The sequence below is a fragment of the Tetrao urogallus genome, assembly GCF_951394365.1.
Source record: "Tetrao urogallus genome assembly, chromosome: 3".
NCBI classification, from domain to species: Eukaryota; Metazoa; Chordata; class Aves; order Galliformes; family Phasianidae; genus Tetrao; species Tetrao urogallus.
The window spans coordinates 77459975-77474411 of NC_136815.1; the positions used below are offsets into that span (position 1 = coordinate 77459975).

The following is a 14437-nucleotide window of genomic DNA, read 5'->3' on the forward strand; positions in this document are numbered from 1 at the left end:
CTGGGCCCTGAAGAGAAGGGTCCATCCCTGGCAAATGTAATTTTGCTCTGTCAGCTCATAACACCTGCCTGTGAGAATGGTACACTAGGAGGCAGCTCTCCTCTGCACTGAACTGCTGGGGACTTGTGACCTGCTCCAGCTTCTTCTGAAGCAGTCCAGTTTAAGACCTAAAGATCTAAAAACCCCTTAGCAGTTTGACAAAACCCATTTCTCATGTCTGATGGGCTGCTATCAATCTGTGAAGATATGACTATCTGCAGGGAAAATACCTGTGACAAGAGGGGTGCTATACAAGACAGCACTATAAAGTTGGCACCACAGTGCGACACCACTGCACAATTCTGTGCCATTTGCAGAACTCATCCACAAAACACAGTGGTTACTCTGCTCAGATGCAGGCTATGCTCCTCACCGCTGTGACAAGACAGTTACAAACCACATTGTTTAGAAGCTAGCCAGGATTACCTGAAGGATAGGATAAAAATTAATATATACTAGATTTTCTGAAGCCTCACATTCTTATTTGGTCTCACTCCTTCATGCAGCAAATTTTATTTATTAGTTTTCTCCTGGTAAAGTTCTCTTCCTCCTTGCTTGCAAGAAAAATACTCAAGACAATGTGGGGAGGAATTGATCCTCAAGTGATTTATGGAGAGCTTCAGACCAAAGCCATTTTTCTGAAATGGAATAATTTATCCCTTGCAACAGTAACATTCACAAACCCTCAACTGCGAAGAAATAAAAGGATGTTTCACTAAATGTTTTGGAAGGCATACTGAAAAACTAAATCCTTAAAGGAAATCTACATAGGTGAAGTGTAAAACTACATGCTACTTTTCTTAAATGTTTACAACCACGCTGCTGTTTTTTGTTGTTTTTTTTTTTTTTCAATAAAAAACTTGAGGTGGTCTATTTCCAGAAACACAGCCCACAGAGCAAATGAATATTCCTATGGAAAACCACCAGTATTTTGACAACATTTTCCAAATGAAGGGCACTACCATTACAAATGTTTCAGGAAGCTGATGGGCTCAATTTTTTTCTAATTGAGTACTAATTAAAAACTTAAACTGTTTGACATTTTGTAGTGCAGACGTGCTTTCATCACCAAAGCAACACCATCTCCTGAAAAGCCTGCTGCTCCTCCAGAAGCAGATCTACGAATTCATTTATTTTTAAAGTAGAAGAAGGTTCTTATAACATACTCATCCTCTTGACAACAGGAGATTTTTCCTACATTCTCCTTTTATTTTAAAAACCTACAGCCAAGCACCAATGTGCAAAAGTTTTCTGTAGTTCTCACGTGGATTTAATTACCAGTATTCCATTTTTAAATGTGAGGTTACACAACGTGATTTGATTTTGCAGAGAAGCTGTTACTAAGCCCGTAAGCCATGGAAAAAAAAAAAAAGAAAAAAAAAACACCAACAAACAAGCAAAACTTACTAACCCAAGTACAAGTTCACTGCAGTAAGTCTGTATTCAAAACTACAATCCTTAGAACTACTTACCTCTTCACCAGGATAAATGCCGTGTCTTATCCCTGTTCGTCGAGCTTTAGCGCTGCACTTGCACAGCGGTCCATCATTCATCTGTCAAAAACAAAATAGGATTCTGTTTTTATTGAAAGACAGTAGGTGATTGTGTCTGGAAAAGTATGTTGGTTTTAATGCCAAGAGTGCTGATGCTTCTAAAAGCCTGTCATGCTTAGATTAAGTGGATGCTCTTAAGCCAGTAAAAATGGAAACAGTATAGACTAACGTAAGAAAAACACACAATAGCATTATAGCTCCACGACTGTTTCAGAAGCACAAAAATGGGAAAACAGTGTCAGCAGTACTGTACAATTCTGCTGTCATATGCATTTTTCCATATCATAAACACAGAAACAGCACGTCTGCCTGAAGTAAAAATCAGGCCTTAAAAGTGCACATGTAAATACATGGTGAAATCTCTGTGTTCAAACAGTCCCACTCAGTTCACACACTGAAAGCCTGGTCCTGATTAACCCATCTATAACACAGTAAGGCCTTCAAACAAGGTACATAAAGAAGACCATTTGAAAATTTTACATGGTACTTTAAAGTATCAGGGAAAACTCAAACGCATCCTGTGAACAGATTGGAAAATGGGAAAACACCCACTTCAGTATTCCATGTGGGTGCATGAAGTACCTATAATTTAAGAGAGCCATAGCACAAAGTACAAAGCTAGTGTCGGTCTTTTCACCTTTAAGACACTCAATGCAGACTATCAATTGCTGCAATGCACTAAGGCTTTCTGCTCCTAACATCACATCCATCGCTGAAATCCAACAAAACACAGAACCAAGCCAGAGAAATGAGCTAAGTTCTGTACCTTGTGCTTTAACGGAGAATTTGAAAGTTTGAATCCAAGAAGCAAAGAAGATTTTTCAGACCTAATATAGGAATGCAGCACAAGAGCCAGCAGAACTTTCCATACCAGTATAAGAAGGCTGAAAATGTAAACCCCAGCAGGACTAAATGTCATCAGACAATAGACATGATGTGAAGACACTCCAGGAAGTAAGAACCAGCAAACTGCTGCTACTGTAGCCTTTAGACTATTGGGAAAGGAACACAACTTTCAGCTTGCGGTGTTAATTCCCTGAAGGTTCATCTCAGTCTGGTTTCTTCAGACTGGCACAGTAGATGTGTAATGTGTGCAAAGCAGGGCACCCATTTATTCCTCTGAGAACTTACGCAGTGTTATTTAAGTGACACAATGCATTTTGTTAACTTCCTATATCCCACACTGAAACCACTGAGGAAAGCAGAGGTTTCATAAAACTGATTGATGTTTATAAGTAAATACATACTTCCACGCTGGCTTATATAGTCACAGAGCAGCTAACTTAAATAACGCAGTCAATAAAGAATCGCTCAGTACTCCTTGAAAAACAAGGGCCTACTAAAGCTATGAAAATAACCATAACTTCTGAAAAAAAACTCCTCCTTAGCTCTTAGAACTGTTCAGCATGAACATTGGCTCTGTTACATTAAACACACAGAATGAGACTGATGGACATGCAAGGTACCCATAACGCCCAGGGCGTGAGAAGCAAGTCAGATACACAGGACCAAATCTCAAGAAAATTTGGGAAGGGAAGTTTCTCAGCAGGAAATTCATAAACCACACATTCCTGGAACTATTCATGCAAGTTATCCTACTTCATGTTATGGGCTAGCACACTACTTTGAAATATGCCCAAGAGCAACACAGAGTTTTTTTCCACTTAAATGCCTAAACAGTTTGCTAATTTTGTTTTCCACATAAATAAAAGCAGATAACTCAGTCAAATCATTATTATTATTATTTTTTAAACTAGAAGCATAAATATGAGTTGGTAATAGAATATTCAACAGACCTCTGAATTACCACAGAGGCAATAAGCATTGCAGTATCTCTCAGCATTATGATTTGCTGCATTCTGGACTCATGAATCATACAAAGTGCCAGAAAAACAAATTTACTGGGTTGCCATTTGACAAGGAGTTAGAATAGACCATGAAATATTTAACAAAGAAAGATGAAGATGGCAAATTTGCTAACAAAAACTAGTCTTCTGTGCAATGTATACATTCAAAACAACATTTTGTGAGCTCAGCAATTACATTTAATGAGAACTATAATCTCCACGCAACTACAAAAGAACCATTAGACAAGAAATTAGGATCATTAACAGCATATTTAAAATATTATTTATCATTACGAGCTGAGAGCTTTTAGGTGAATAATTTGTAACGGAGATAAACATGCTGCCTTCTCTCGATCCCAGAACTCATCCGTGAACCTTTATCTCAGCAATAATAGGCCAGAATTAGCACACTGCTAGCAGTTCAGGTTTTATTAACGCTGTCAGATGCGATTCCAGCCAAATACTCCACAAGAGTCATGATCTGGAACCACACATTTGGAATCAAAAGTTAAGTGTTATGAAGAAGATGAAATAGAAAAGGGAAAAAGCGGGGAAGTATATTGAAATAGATGTCTCAGTATATCTGAGAACAATGCAGAACTTTAAGTCCACAGGGGAGAAAGACTTTCAGAAACAAAACTTCCTCCTCTCACCATACCTGTCCTGGATCATTGTACCACAGTTCCTCATGAAGACGATCGGGGTGTGCTTTTTTACGCTTAATTTCTGCAATGACATCAAAAACTTCTGAATCCGAACTGCTAGAGCAGCTGCTGTCATCATCAGAGTCGCATTCTGACTCACTGGAGCTCTCTGATTCAAGCAGGGAAAATAAAGTTAGTTCAAAAACACTTCCACATATTCTCTTTTCAGAATTCTCTAACAGATCATAGCTCATAGTGGCAGAACAAAAGCTTAAGTAGTGCATGACATTCACCCTAACTAAAAATGCAGTTGCTGTCATTTTCATTAAAAGTGATAGCATGTGCTATGGATATTAGAAGACCTACATCCATGTCATCTGTTTGCAGTTTGGCTGTCCAGTGGTACCACTCATCAGTTGCTGATGAGGAATTTCAGTTAAATGACTTTAAAATGCTTAATAAAACAAGACTATAGACCAATACAAATATTACTCTAAAGTTAAACAAAAACAGGGCAGCCTGGTCCACTGGTCGGAGACCTTACACATAGCAGGGGGTGGGAAATTAGATGATCATTATGGTCCTTTTCAACCCAGACCATTCTATGATTCTATGAAAAACAAGATATAGAAAAGAGAAATAAGACAAATTCACAAGAATGAGCTAAACAGAACCTCTTGCTTTTTAAGAAAAAAAAAAAAACAGATTGCTGTAAGTGTTCACATTCAGTTTCATTTTACCTACAAAATGCTTCCTGTCTGTAGCAGGACAGGAATGTCTAGTCACAACTTTCAAAACAGCACGAATGGATACAGCTATTAAAGGATGCATGCTGTTACTCATTTTTAAAATCAAGTATCTCTAATAAATCAGTTATCACATAAAAAACACATATTTTACATAACACATTTTATCACATAAAATGAGAAGTCTCAAAATGAATGAAAAAAGCTGCTGATGAAACCTAAATGAATTCAGTCTTAACTTTCACAGAAGCCCTGTTAAATGAGCTTTCCTTAGTTGTTTGGGTTTTTTTCGACATTTTCTTTGTATTTACTGAAACAATTCCTCCGTTATATCAAAGCAGAGAAAAATGCTGAAGTAAAAAAATCACAGGTCTCACACTTGCTAAAATATCTCCTTTGCACTGCTGTCAAAGTGATGGTACAAAGTAATGGACTTAATCCGAAAACTTAAGGGCCTGAATCTCACACAGATTCTTCCTAACAGCATTTCAAACAGTTCAAAGTCTGCCCACCAGATGTTCAAGGTAGCAGTTTTGCTGACTACCCCCCCACCACCCCGACTTCACCAAGAATATTCTACCATTTCATGGTTGCTCTGCGCAAGACAGCTCCCAACCTCAGTATCTCCCCCCAGTCCTTCTCTGTGAACAGCAGGTCTAGTGAGACACCTCCCCAGTAGGCTCTCTTAACAGCTGTGTCAGGAAGTTATCTTTCGAACACTGCAGAAACCTCCTGGACTGCTTCTCTGATAAACACTAACAAGCTGTGTAAGTCTAACTTAAAGCGCGAAAACAGGGTGGAACTTGCGAGAGTGAACTGGAGTTCTGAAAGATCAGTGGAGAATTTTGAATTTCACGTATGAAAATCAGCCCTTCACAATCAAAAATGACCTTGGAGCACATTACTCTCACTAAAATGCACAACTACTGCTAATGAAAGGCACAACAGGGATATCTGCCTAGCTACATAATAAGATAAACTATTAGCCTCAACAGAAGCATGGTTGTGAGAGAAGATTGCACGGGCACAGTGCCACAGGCCCAGGGTACAGTGCAGATGGGGAGCTATGGAAAAAGAAAAACAGCTAACATTGTTCTTGGCCCCATCACTGTTATCCTGGAACAGAGAACCAACACTTTCAGTGAAGATCCAAGCAAAGCTTAGAGAGGTAAGCTGGATGTAGTAGTGTTGCCCCTCAATTGTGTACATGAAAATATATCTGCTAAATGTGCAGTAGACTTTGCTGGTGATTCCTGATTGAATTCAAACATGCAAATCTGCTGTTCAGAAACACAGCTTAAATAAAATAGGGATCTGTTATTGTTTGTTTTTTGTCCTTTCATCTTTCTGTTATCAGTCAGTTACGTGGTGACAGTTTAAAATGTGCATTATACACACCTATATTTCAACTTAAGAATTTTAGGTATTTGATTGCTAGAATTGCTACGCTCAGATTTGAAAGAATACACAGCTAAACAACCAAATATGAAGTATCACTTAGAAAGCAAGCCCAACAGAATATCTAAGACAGTGTGACATGCTTAAGAATTTCTTAAATTACTTTCACAGCCATAGAATCATAGAATGGCCTGGTTTGAAAAGAACCATAATGATCATCTAGTTTCAACCCCCCTACTATGTGCAGGGTCACCAACCACCAGACCAGGCTGCCCAGGGCCACAGCCAGCCTGGCCTTGAATGCTTTCAGGGATGGGGCATCCACAACCTCCTTGGGCAACCTGTTCCAGTGCATCACCACCTTCTGAGTGAAAAAACTTCCCTCTAATATCTAACTTAAACCTCCCTGTTGTTGTTTAAAACCATTCCCTTTGTCCTATCACCATCTGCCCTCATAAAGAGCTGTTAAGAAAAATCATACTACGTAATGCTGAAGGGCTGGAAATACACTAACAACTAAACAATTCCCAGTAAACAGAATCAGAAAAACAGCTTTCAGTGACTTCAAATTTTTATCAAAAGGTATGCCCTGCTATTTCAACCAGTAATTCCCCCAATAACTCATACAGCTAGCAAATTCATTTCACTGCAGAAGAGCCATGTAAGAACCATGACAACGCAGATAAACTCTTTTGAAAATTAACACTTCTGCACAGGATGATAATAAACAGAGTTATACAACAAAAACACAGTGCAGAAGGAAAATAAATACAGTGCCATAACAGGCAGCCATATGAGTTTATCATCCCTGCCCCTGCTTCCTTTTTATAAATACAGAGAGTGCAAGCTCCTCAAAGCCTCAAGCACTACACTTTGGCTTAGCTGATCATACAAAGGGCATTTCCATGCCGTGGAAGAGACTTCAGCCTAAGGCAGTGCTGGATACTCTCCCTTCCCTTAAGCTTTCTAGATAAAGCACGTAGCTCTACTTCAGTCAAAATAAAACTCCACGAACTGCACTAGAAATGATGGATTTAAAAACAGGTATTAGCCCACTGATATCACCAAAACCACACAACTTCCAAATAACAGGTGATCTATAGGTTGCTCCATTTCAAAGCTTTGCTATCATCTCTGCCTACCAAGATCTTCATCCAGCTTGGTCTTCGGTGGCTCCCATGGCGGCCTGGCTGCTTTGGCTTTCGCCTGTCGTTTTCCTAGCTCCTCCTCAAACTTTTCATACAGATCTCGGAGCTTGCTGGTGCCTACCACAGTAGAGTCCCCCTGTTAATTAAAAAACAGGAAAAAAGCAAAGGCAGTGGTGACACAAGAGAACAACGTGTATCAATGTTTCAAAGTAAGAAGCTTGGGCAAAAAGACAAATCTCAGTACTGTCGTTTAAATGAAGTACAGAAATATTTGATAAGGCTTAAGTGTATAACTACATTGCTCCGTTAGGTAAATGAGCAGAGAATTTCATTTCTTGGAGAATGATCATCTAACCATTGGCCAAGCCAAGGAGAACTACAGCTAAGCATATTTAATAAAGCTGCATGCTAATATCTAACAGCTCAGATTCAGAAGAAACAAAAGACCTTCTGTGCAAATATTTTGCAATTCACAAGAACCATATAATGCCCTAGAAACACAGAACTTGGCCCATTTTGTTGCCTACTTGGAATTAGTGATTTCACCCTCCATTTAATTCTCAAAAATAAAAGAGAAAAAAAATGAAGATAAATCTCCTCACTCAAACACTACTTCCCTGCCCTGCCAGTAACCACTACTGGCAAAGAAAAAGAAAAAAAATTTCCTCCTTCTGCATAAAACTTTGTCAGTATTTAAGGGAAGATAGGGCAATTAGGGTAGTTTTGCTCAAATTGAGCAAAGGGAGACAAAGCCCCTCTTCCATGTACCAATAATCCAAATAAAAAGACATTAAAGAAACTGATGAAAATAGAGAATAGATCTATAAGGTTTTTTCTCTTGTTGAAGACTAAGATGCTTGGGAGGATTCAAGACTGAATGACACAAAACACAACTCTGCTGAAGAGTTCACATGAACCGAGCAATCAAATAATCAAAAATAGACAGTGTGCAGTAATTTCAGAGATCTCAGGAACGTACCACTTGATCCATAGGGTCATTGGAATAATAGCTTTCAGAATGGGTACAGCGAACCCAGACTGGTTTAAGTAATTCATCATCTTCATCTTCATTTTTTTCAGATGCATTCTCCTCTGACTCTTTGTCTTTGATACTAGTGTAATTTTTTTCTTTGTTGCCACTCTGGCTCTCAGACCACCTTTCTCTTTCTTCCTCCCATCGGGGCCTTTTCCTTTCTCTGCTTGGAGAGCGGCTTAATAGGAGAAAACAAACAAAACCAATTAGTTTTTTATTATAAAGACAACTAGGTAGCTTCCAATAAGCATATAGTTCTACTAGATGAATTTCATCAAAGTCTAATCGCCTTTTCCAGCTTTTAACTTTTCACTGTAATAAATACTTTGAAGTTTAGATGTATTACAAAAGGAGTTAAAATTACAAGTGCTTTCATATTCTGAAACCTTATTCAAGAATTAAAACAGAAAAAAAAATGTTAGTTTACATTAAAAGCTTTACTTAAATTTGAGAAGAGCTTTTTAATTTTTCCCCCAAATTTGAAGTCCATCTGCAATTCTATAATGCAATGGAAAGCACAGCAATGATAGTGGAGGAGCAAAGTCCTAAGATGCAGCAAGTGAGGATATGCTCAATGCAGCAGCTGTGGGCACAGAAACAAAGAAAAAAAATCTGCTTACCCTTACAAAGCCTCAGGTAGGCAGGGATCTCCAGCAAGATACCCTTGCATCCACTGTCAACCCTTGAATGGGGTTTGGGAAGGGGTGGATCCTGGCTCCACCCTTCCAGTCCTTCAGCTGCACTGCAAGCACCTGAGCTCCCCTGGATTCGCCTGCCTTCCCACCAGTTGCTCAATCAATGGTTCAAGCCCTGACTTAGCACTTCTATTATACCATCAACTAAAACTTAGAGTGCTATTAAGTTTAAATATATAGCCCACAGACTATTTGTATAAGAAAATATCTAAGTTTTTACTGGATTATATAGAAAGCAAACTGCTTGTGTAACTCTAATTCTTGCAGTTTGATCAACACCAGTTGTGATTTTTTCTTTTCTTTTTTAAACTTCTCTGTCTACAAAGCCCATAATGTCGCAGTGAATTCAACTTGCCAAGATTTAAAAGGAAAGGAGCATCAACACAAGAAAAGCTCCTAAATCATGATCTAAAAATTAAATGACTCTAAGAAAACTTGGCACTTTACATATACTTGGAGCAGATGTAAAAGAGAGTATGGTATGCAGCAGAGTACCCAGAGACTGATCCTGCTTCTAATTCTACAAGGCCTTTATATAAGCACGACATTTGTAAATTTGTGAAGAATGGTTATAAACCTAAGATTCATCTCTGAGTTTCAAACCAGGTATGTATGCACATATTTGTACCTTCAGAGCCTCATAAAAACAAGGGAAACCAAACGTGTCCTCCTTACCTTCCTGTTCTTTTATAATCTTTTTTGTAGGACCTGTCTGGTGATGGTGATCTTCTGCTGTCACGGTGCCTATGCCTGTCCCTCTCACGCTCCCTTGAAGAATTCAAAAACAAATTAAATGAGAAATCTGGCACTTTCATACGTTGCACGCCTGAAAGGGATATAGAAGCAAACTGAAATCATGTTATTCTGAATGACATGACAGTTAATAAAGTCATCCATCTCAACAATATGTAAATTCAAACAACACAGAGGTATCTTTGAGACATTCACCACAGCACTTATTGTCATTCTTCCTGTTCTTCGGTGACAAACAGAGAAGGGTAAGATTATTACACCTTTAACCACTCTTCATGCCTCAAGGCATGGAACAAAATCCTATTCCACAAACAACTTTGGAAGTACAGCAGTAACTCAAGTATTTCAGGCAAGCCCTTTTCTCCTGACAGACACACACACAGATACAAAAAAAAAAAGGTCTGCATCACAACAAAACCATGAATCTCACCTACAAGACTCAGCTTGCACATAACACAATGAACTGGGGTTAGAGCTTCAGGATCCTTGGGGTCCCTCCAAACCCAAGCCATTCTGTGATTCTATGAAGTTTAGCAGGAATTACTGGGTATGTTAAGTGTCAGAGATATCACACTCTGGCACGTTTCCAGACTAACAGCTGACAATCTGTTATTCTACAATCACATGTGTAACTGTCACACTTCCTAGTAAAAGAGTCTGCTGATATACAAGGGATCATACATACATATCTCAGGTAGTTCTGTGGGCTGTTGTAATGATGAATCATGTATGAATATATGCATGTTTCCACATGCATATGCATGAAATAACATGCAATTTTACAAAGCACAGAGTTCATATAATTTATCTACTGGTCTTCCCTACACCCACTAATTCTTGCTCAAGTGTAGGTATACTGTATATCCTACCTGCCCTCTGATTTGCTTGAGAGATTGATGCTGCGCAAAAAGAAAAACCAAGGCAGGGAAATAATTGCCTTTACAATAAACAGATACATTGTAGATTAGATCTAGAAACTGTGGTCTTCAATAAATATCAGGCCAAACCTCTGAGAAGGAAGCTGCTGGAAATACATACTTTCAAAACTTAAAACTAAATTTTTCAATCCAAACTGTAAACTGTGAAATTACGTGGCAAACATCTGGGTAGCTGGGTCATCCATAAAACACTGAAAATTCCACATGCTCATCATACAAAAAAGTCTTAGGGAAAATCCTTTTTTTTTTTTGGAAATCAGATTAAGATCAACCAAATCGAACTACACTTAGTACATGCACGTGCTTTTTTCTGTCTGTTTGTTGCTGCTGTCTTTGTGTTTTTAATACAGGTGTTGTAAAATTTCTGCATTTCAAAATCCAAGTAGTTTCATTATGACAGACACTTAGTATAAATTCATGTTACACTTGAAAACACCAGGTCTTCCAAAATTAGAAGCATGTGATCCAGCTGCCCCGATAAACTCTACTTGCAAGTATCTCTGTGAACTCTCACACAGATCATTAGACAAAAAGAGCAAATGAATTGATGGTTTGCTCTAGAATACCACACAGCAAACTGTGCAAGGTCAGCTCATAGCTCTCAGTCTGATTCTATCTGTAAAGCAGAGGGACAGAAACTTCAAAATACATCCCAAAATGAGCACTCTGCTCATCTACCTGAATCAAGCCACATAAACATAAACTTCTAGGTAAATCCCAATGAGGTCAGAGTACTGCTCAGCAACCCACACTGTTTTCAAGGATAAGGGGCCAAGTGTGCCAGTCTGCAAAGGTGAAGCAGAAAGAACATATCTGAAACACAGCACAAGAGCAGCTCTTTCCATCAGAGCCGAGCACTGACTTTGACACACAATGGAAGGGAAAGCAAGGGGGAGCGAAGAACACAGATTCATAGACCACAGAACAACAACCGCACGTCTCCCACTGCAAGCAGAAAGTATCTCTCTACCTGCTACGCTCATAACTTCTATGATGAGGTGACATTCTTCCTCTGTCATACTCTGTCCGGTGCCGACTGCTTTCCTGCCTCCTCCTGTCAGGACTGCGGCCTCGATCCCGACGATCCCCGTGGTTATTGGACCGATGCCTGTCACCGTGGATGTGACTGTGCTCACGATGCCGGTGCTCATCGTAGTGCTTGCTCCTCTCCGGAGATCGTCGATCACTTTGTGATTTTTCTCCCTGGTACTGACCCGTGTGCCGAAAATGGCTGCTGCTGCTGCTGCTGCTACTGGTACTGCTGCTCTGAAAGGAGCCAGAGTTGTGCTGATAGCTATTAAAGTTAGGTGGTGGGAATGACTGTTGGGAATACCCTGTGGAATACACAGGTTGGTAGCTGACTTGCTGTGGTATGACTGGTGGTGGGGGAGGATGGGGTACTGCGGGAGGAGGCATCATGTATGGAAAGGTGCTCTGTCCAGTAGGAGTTGCTGGTACAGGAGCACTGCTAGGGGCTGGCACTGGTGGAGGAGCGGGAGGGAAGCATGGAGGCACTGGGAAGCTCTGCCTCATCTGATGGTTTGGAAATGGTGGCCTCATGGGACATTGGTTAATGGGATTTTGTGTGGAAGGGGGAACCGGTGGGGGATATGGAACAAAGTCTGGCCTGGGAGGCATGTAACTGGTGGCTGAAGGGTTTGAATAGGTAGCTGAAGGTGCAGCTTGTTGGTCATACTGGTACTGTACAGAGGGCTGTTGGGGGTGAAGCTGCCGCAGGTTCTGAGGACGATAACTCTGTGCTGAAGTTCTTGCTCCTGGTCCCCCCTGCCCACGGGGACATCCTCGTCCAGAATGGAAAGACATGGTTCACCTTTAATGAGGAAAATATAAAAGTTGATTGTACAAACCTTTGTAGAAGGCCCTCAGTATATTTGCAAGAACTATTTATATTTGCAAGAACTATTCCTGAAATAGCGAAATTAGTTTCTGTCATTTCCTTTAATAGAAGCAGAAGATGGCAGTCTTTCAGCTCTGTAACTTTTCAGAGCTCTAGTACAGATCATTATGGCCCTCTGATTTCTTTAAGTCTTTAATCCACTACAGTAGTTTACCAATAGTCTTTAATCCAGCACTCCAACTGGACATGGTCTCTGACTTAGGACAAAGTTAATTTTAACAGGTGACTGCAAGGATAGGCTATGGTTGCGAGCAGCTCCATTAGTATGTACCAGATACATCAGTATAAAGACTTCAGATACCCTGTATCACCATAAAAACCAATCATGTTAGCATCTTCAACAGTCACCCAGGTCCTAAAATGAGGAGATCTTTCTAGCACACCATTGCTAGAGTTCAGGTAGGAAGACTTTTCTGACACCTCATCACAAGTCACCTGGTCCTACAAATCATACACATTTTAAATAAGCTAAGCAGCAACTAACATTCATGATTTTCACCCCAGTTTATCACAGGGACAAATTCAACAGACGTTTTGCAATACTTTAAGTTAGGCAAAGGTCTTTTTGTAAGATGAGAATCTAACCGTCACAAAAAAAATTTCAGTGTAGACTGCATTGTTACTCTAATGTAATTGAAATAAACAGTTCCAAAAGTTCATAAATTCAATTCTTATCTTACCAGTAATTGCCACTGTTTCAAGTAGGCTGAAGTTGTGTTCAAAACTATGCACATATGTAATGCACTGTATTAACTGACAAATGAAAAGTACTGTGCTTCATAAAAGTTAAAGTTCATTCTTTAATTAAAATTCCTAAGTTTAAAACCTGCAGAGGAAAAAAAAAAGAAGAAAGTAAAATAAAGTTAAAAAAAAAAACCCACTCATTGAATCGCAGAATTGCTCAGGTTGGAATAGGCCTTAAAGTCTTCAAGTCCAACCACAACCTAATCAAACTACCCTAACAACCCTCCATTAAATCATGCCTATGAGCAGATGTCATGATGTTTCCCTTGAAATGGAGAGAAAAGTTAAACAGTTAAGTAGTCACATAAGTCAAGCCTTGTTTTCATAAAAGATCACAGAACGGCTTGGGTTGGAAGCATCCTCAAAGACTGCGTAGTTCCAGCCCCACTACTATGGACAGGGCTGCCAATACCAGCCAGGCTGCCCAGGGTCCCATCTAACCCAGTTTGAACATCTCCAAACATGAAATGCCCACAGCTTCTCTGGGCAGCTGTGTCAGTGCCTCACTGCCCCAGGAGTGAAGAATTTCCTCCCTAAGACCCAACATAAATCTTCTCTCTTTAGGTTTAAAGCCTTTCCCCTTTGGCCTATCAATTGGTCCTGGCGATGGGATTTGTTCCCTTTTCAAAAGGAAGAGAGGCCAAGGGATTCAGTAGAAAGCTGAATTTCTAGGAAGCAGCAGCCACAGTGGTAAATCTATTTTTCCCTTCCAGTCAGCAGTGCCTCTCCAGCATCCTTGCTTCTATAAAGGCTCTCAAGAAAACCCACAGTTCATAGAATCATAGAATGGTCTGGGTTGACCCCCCTGCTATGTGCAGGGTCACCAACCACCAGACCGGGCTGCCCAGAGCCACATCCAGCCTGGCCTTGAATGCCTCCAGGGATGGGGCATCCACAACCTCCTTGGGCAACCTGTTCCAGTGCATCACCACCCTCTGAGTGAAAAACTTCCTCCTAATATCTAACCCAAACCTCCCCGTG

General features: G+C 40.0%; 1 protein-coding gene across 3 annotated transcripts in view; it reads right to left on the reverse strand.

Annotated features, from left to right (window-relative positions):
• The window catches only part of DROSHA (drosha ribonuclease III), a gene marked incomplete at both ends in the record, with an annotated part of 64736 nt that extends 52118 nt beyond the window's left edge, over window positions 1-12618 (reverse strand). The window contains 6 exons of one of the 3 annotated variants that reach the window (XM_079534012.1): window positions 1512-1592; window positions 4098-4252; window positions 7370-7511; window positions 8355-8586; window positions 9779-9905; window positions 11772-12618. In XM_079534012.1, coding sequence (XP_079390138.1) covers window positions 1512-1592; window positions 4098-4252; window positions 7370-7511; window positions 8355-8586; window positions 9779-9905; window positions 11772-12618 — 1584 coding nt within the window. Of the gene's footprint in view, window positions 1-1511; window positions 1593-4097; window positions 4253-7369; window positions 7512-8354; window positions 8587-9778; window positions 9930-11764 lie in introns of all 3 variants that reach the window. The other 2 variants (XM_079534011.1, XM_079534013.1) reach the window with 2 other exon arrangements.
• Window positions 12619-14437: the final 1819 nt, after the last annotated feature.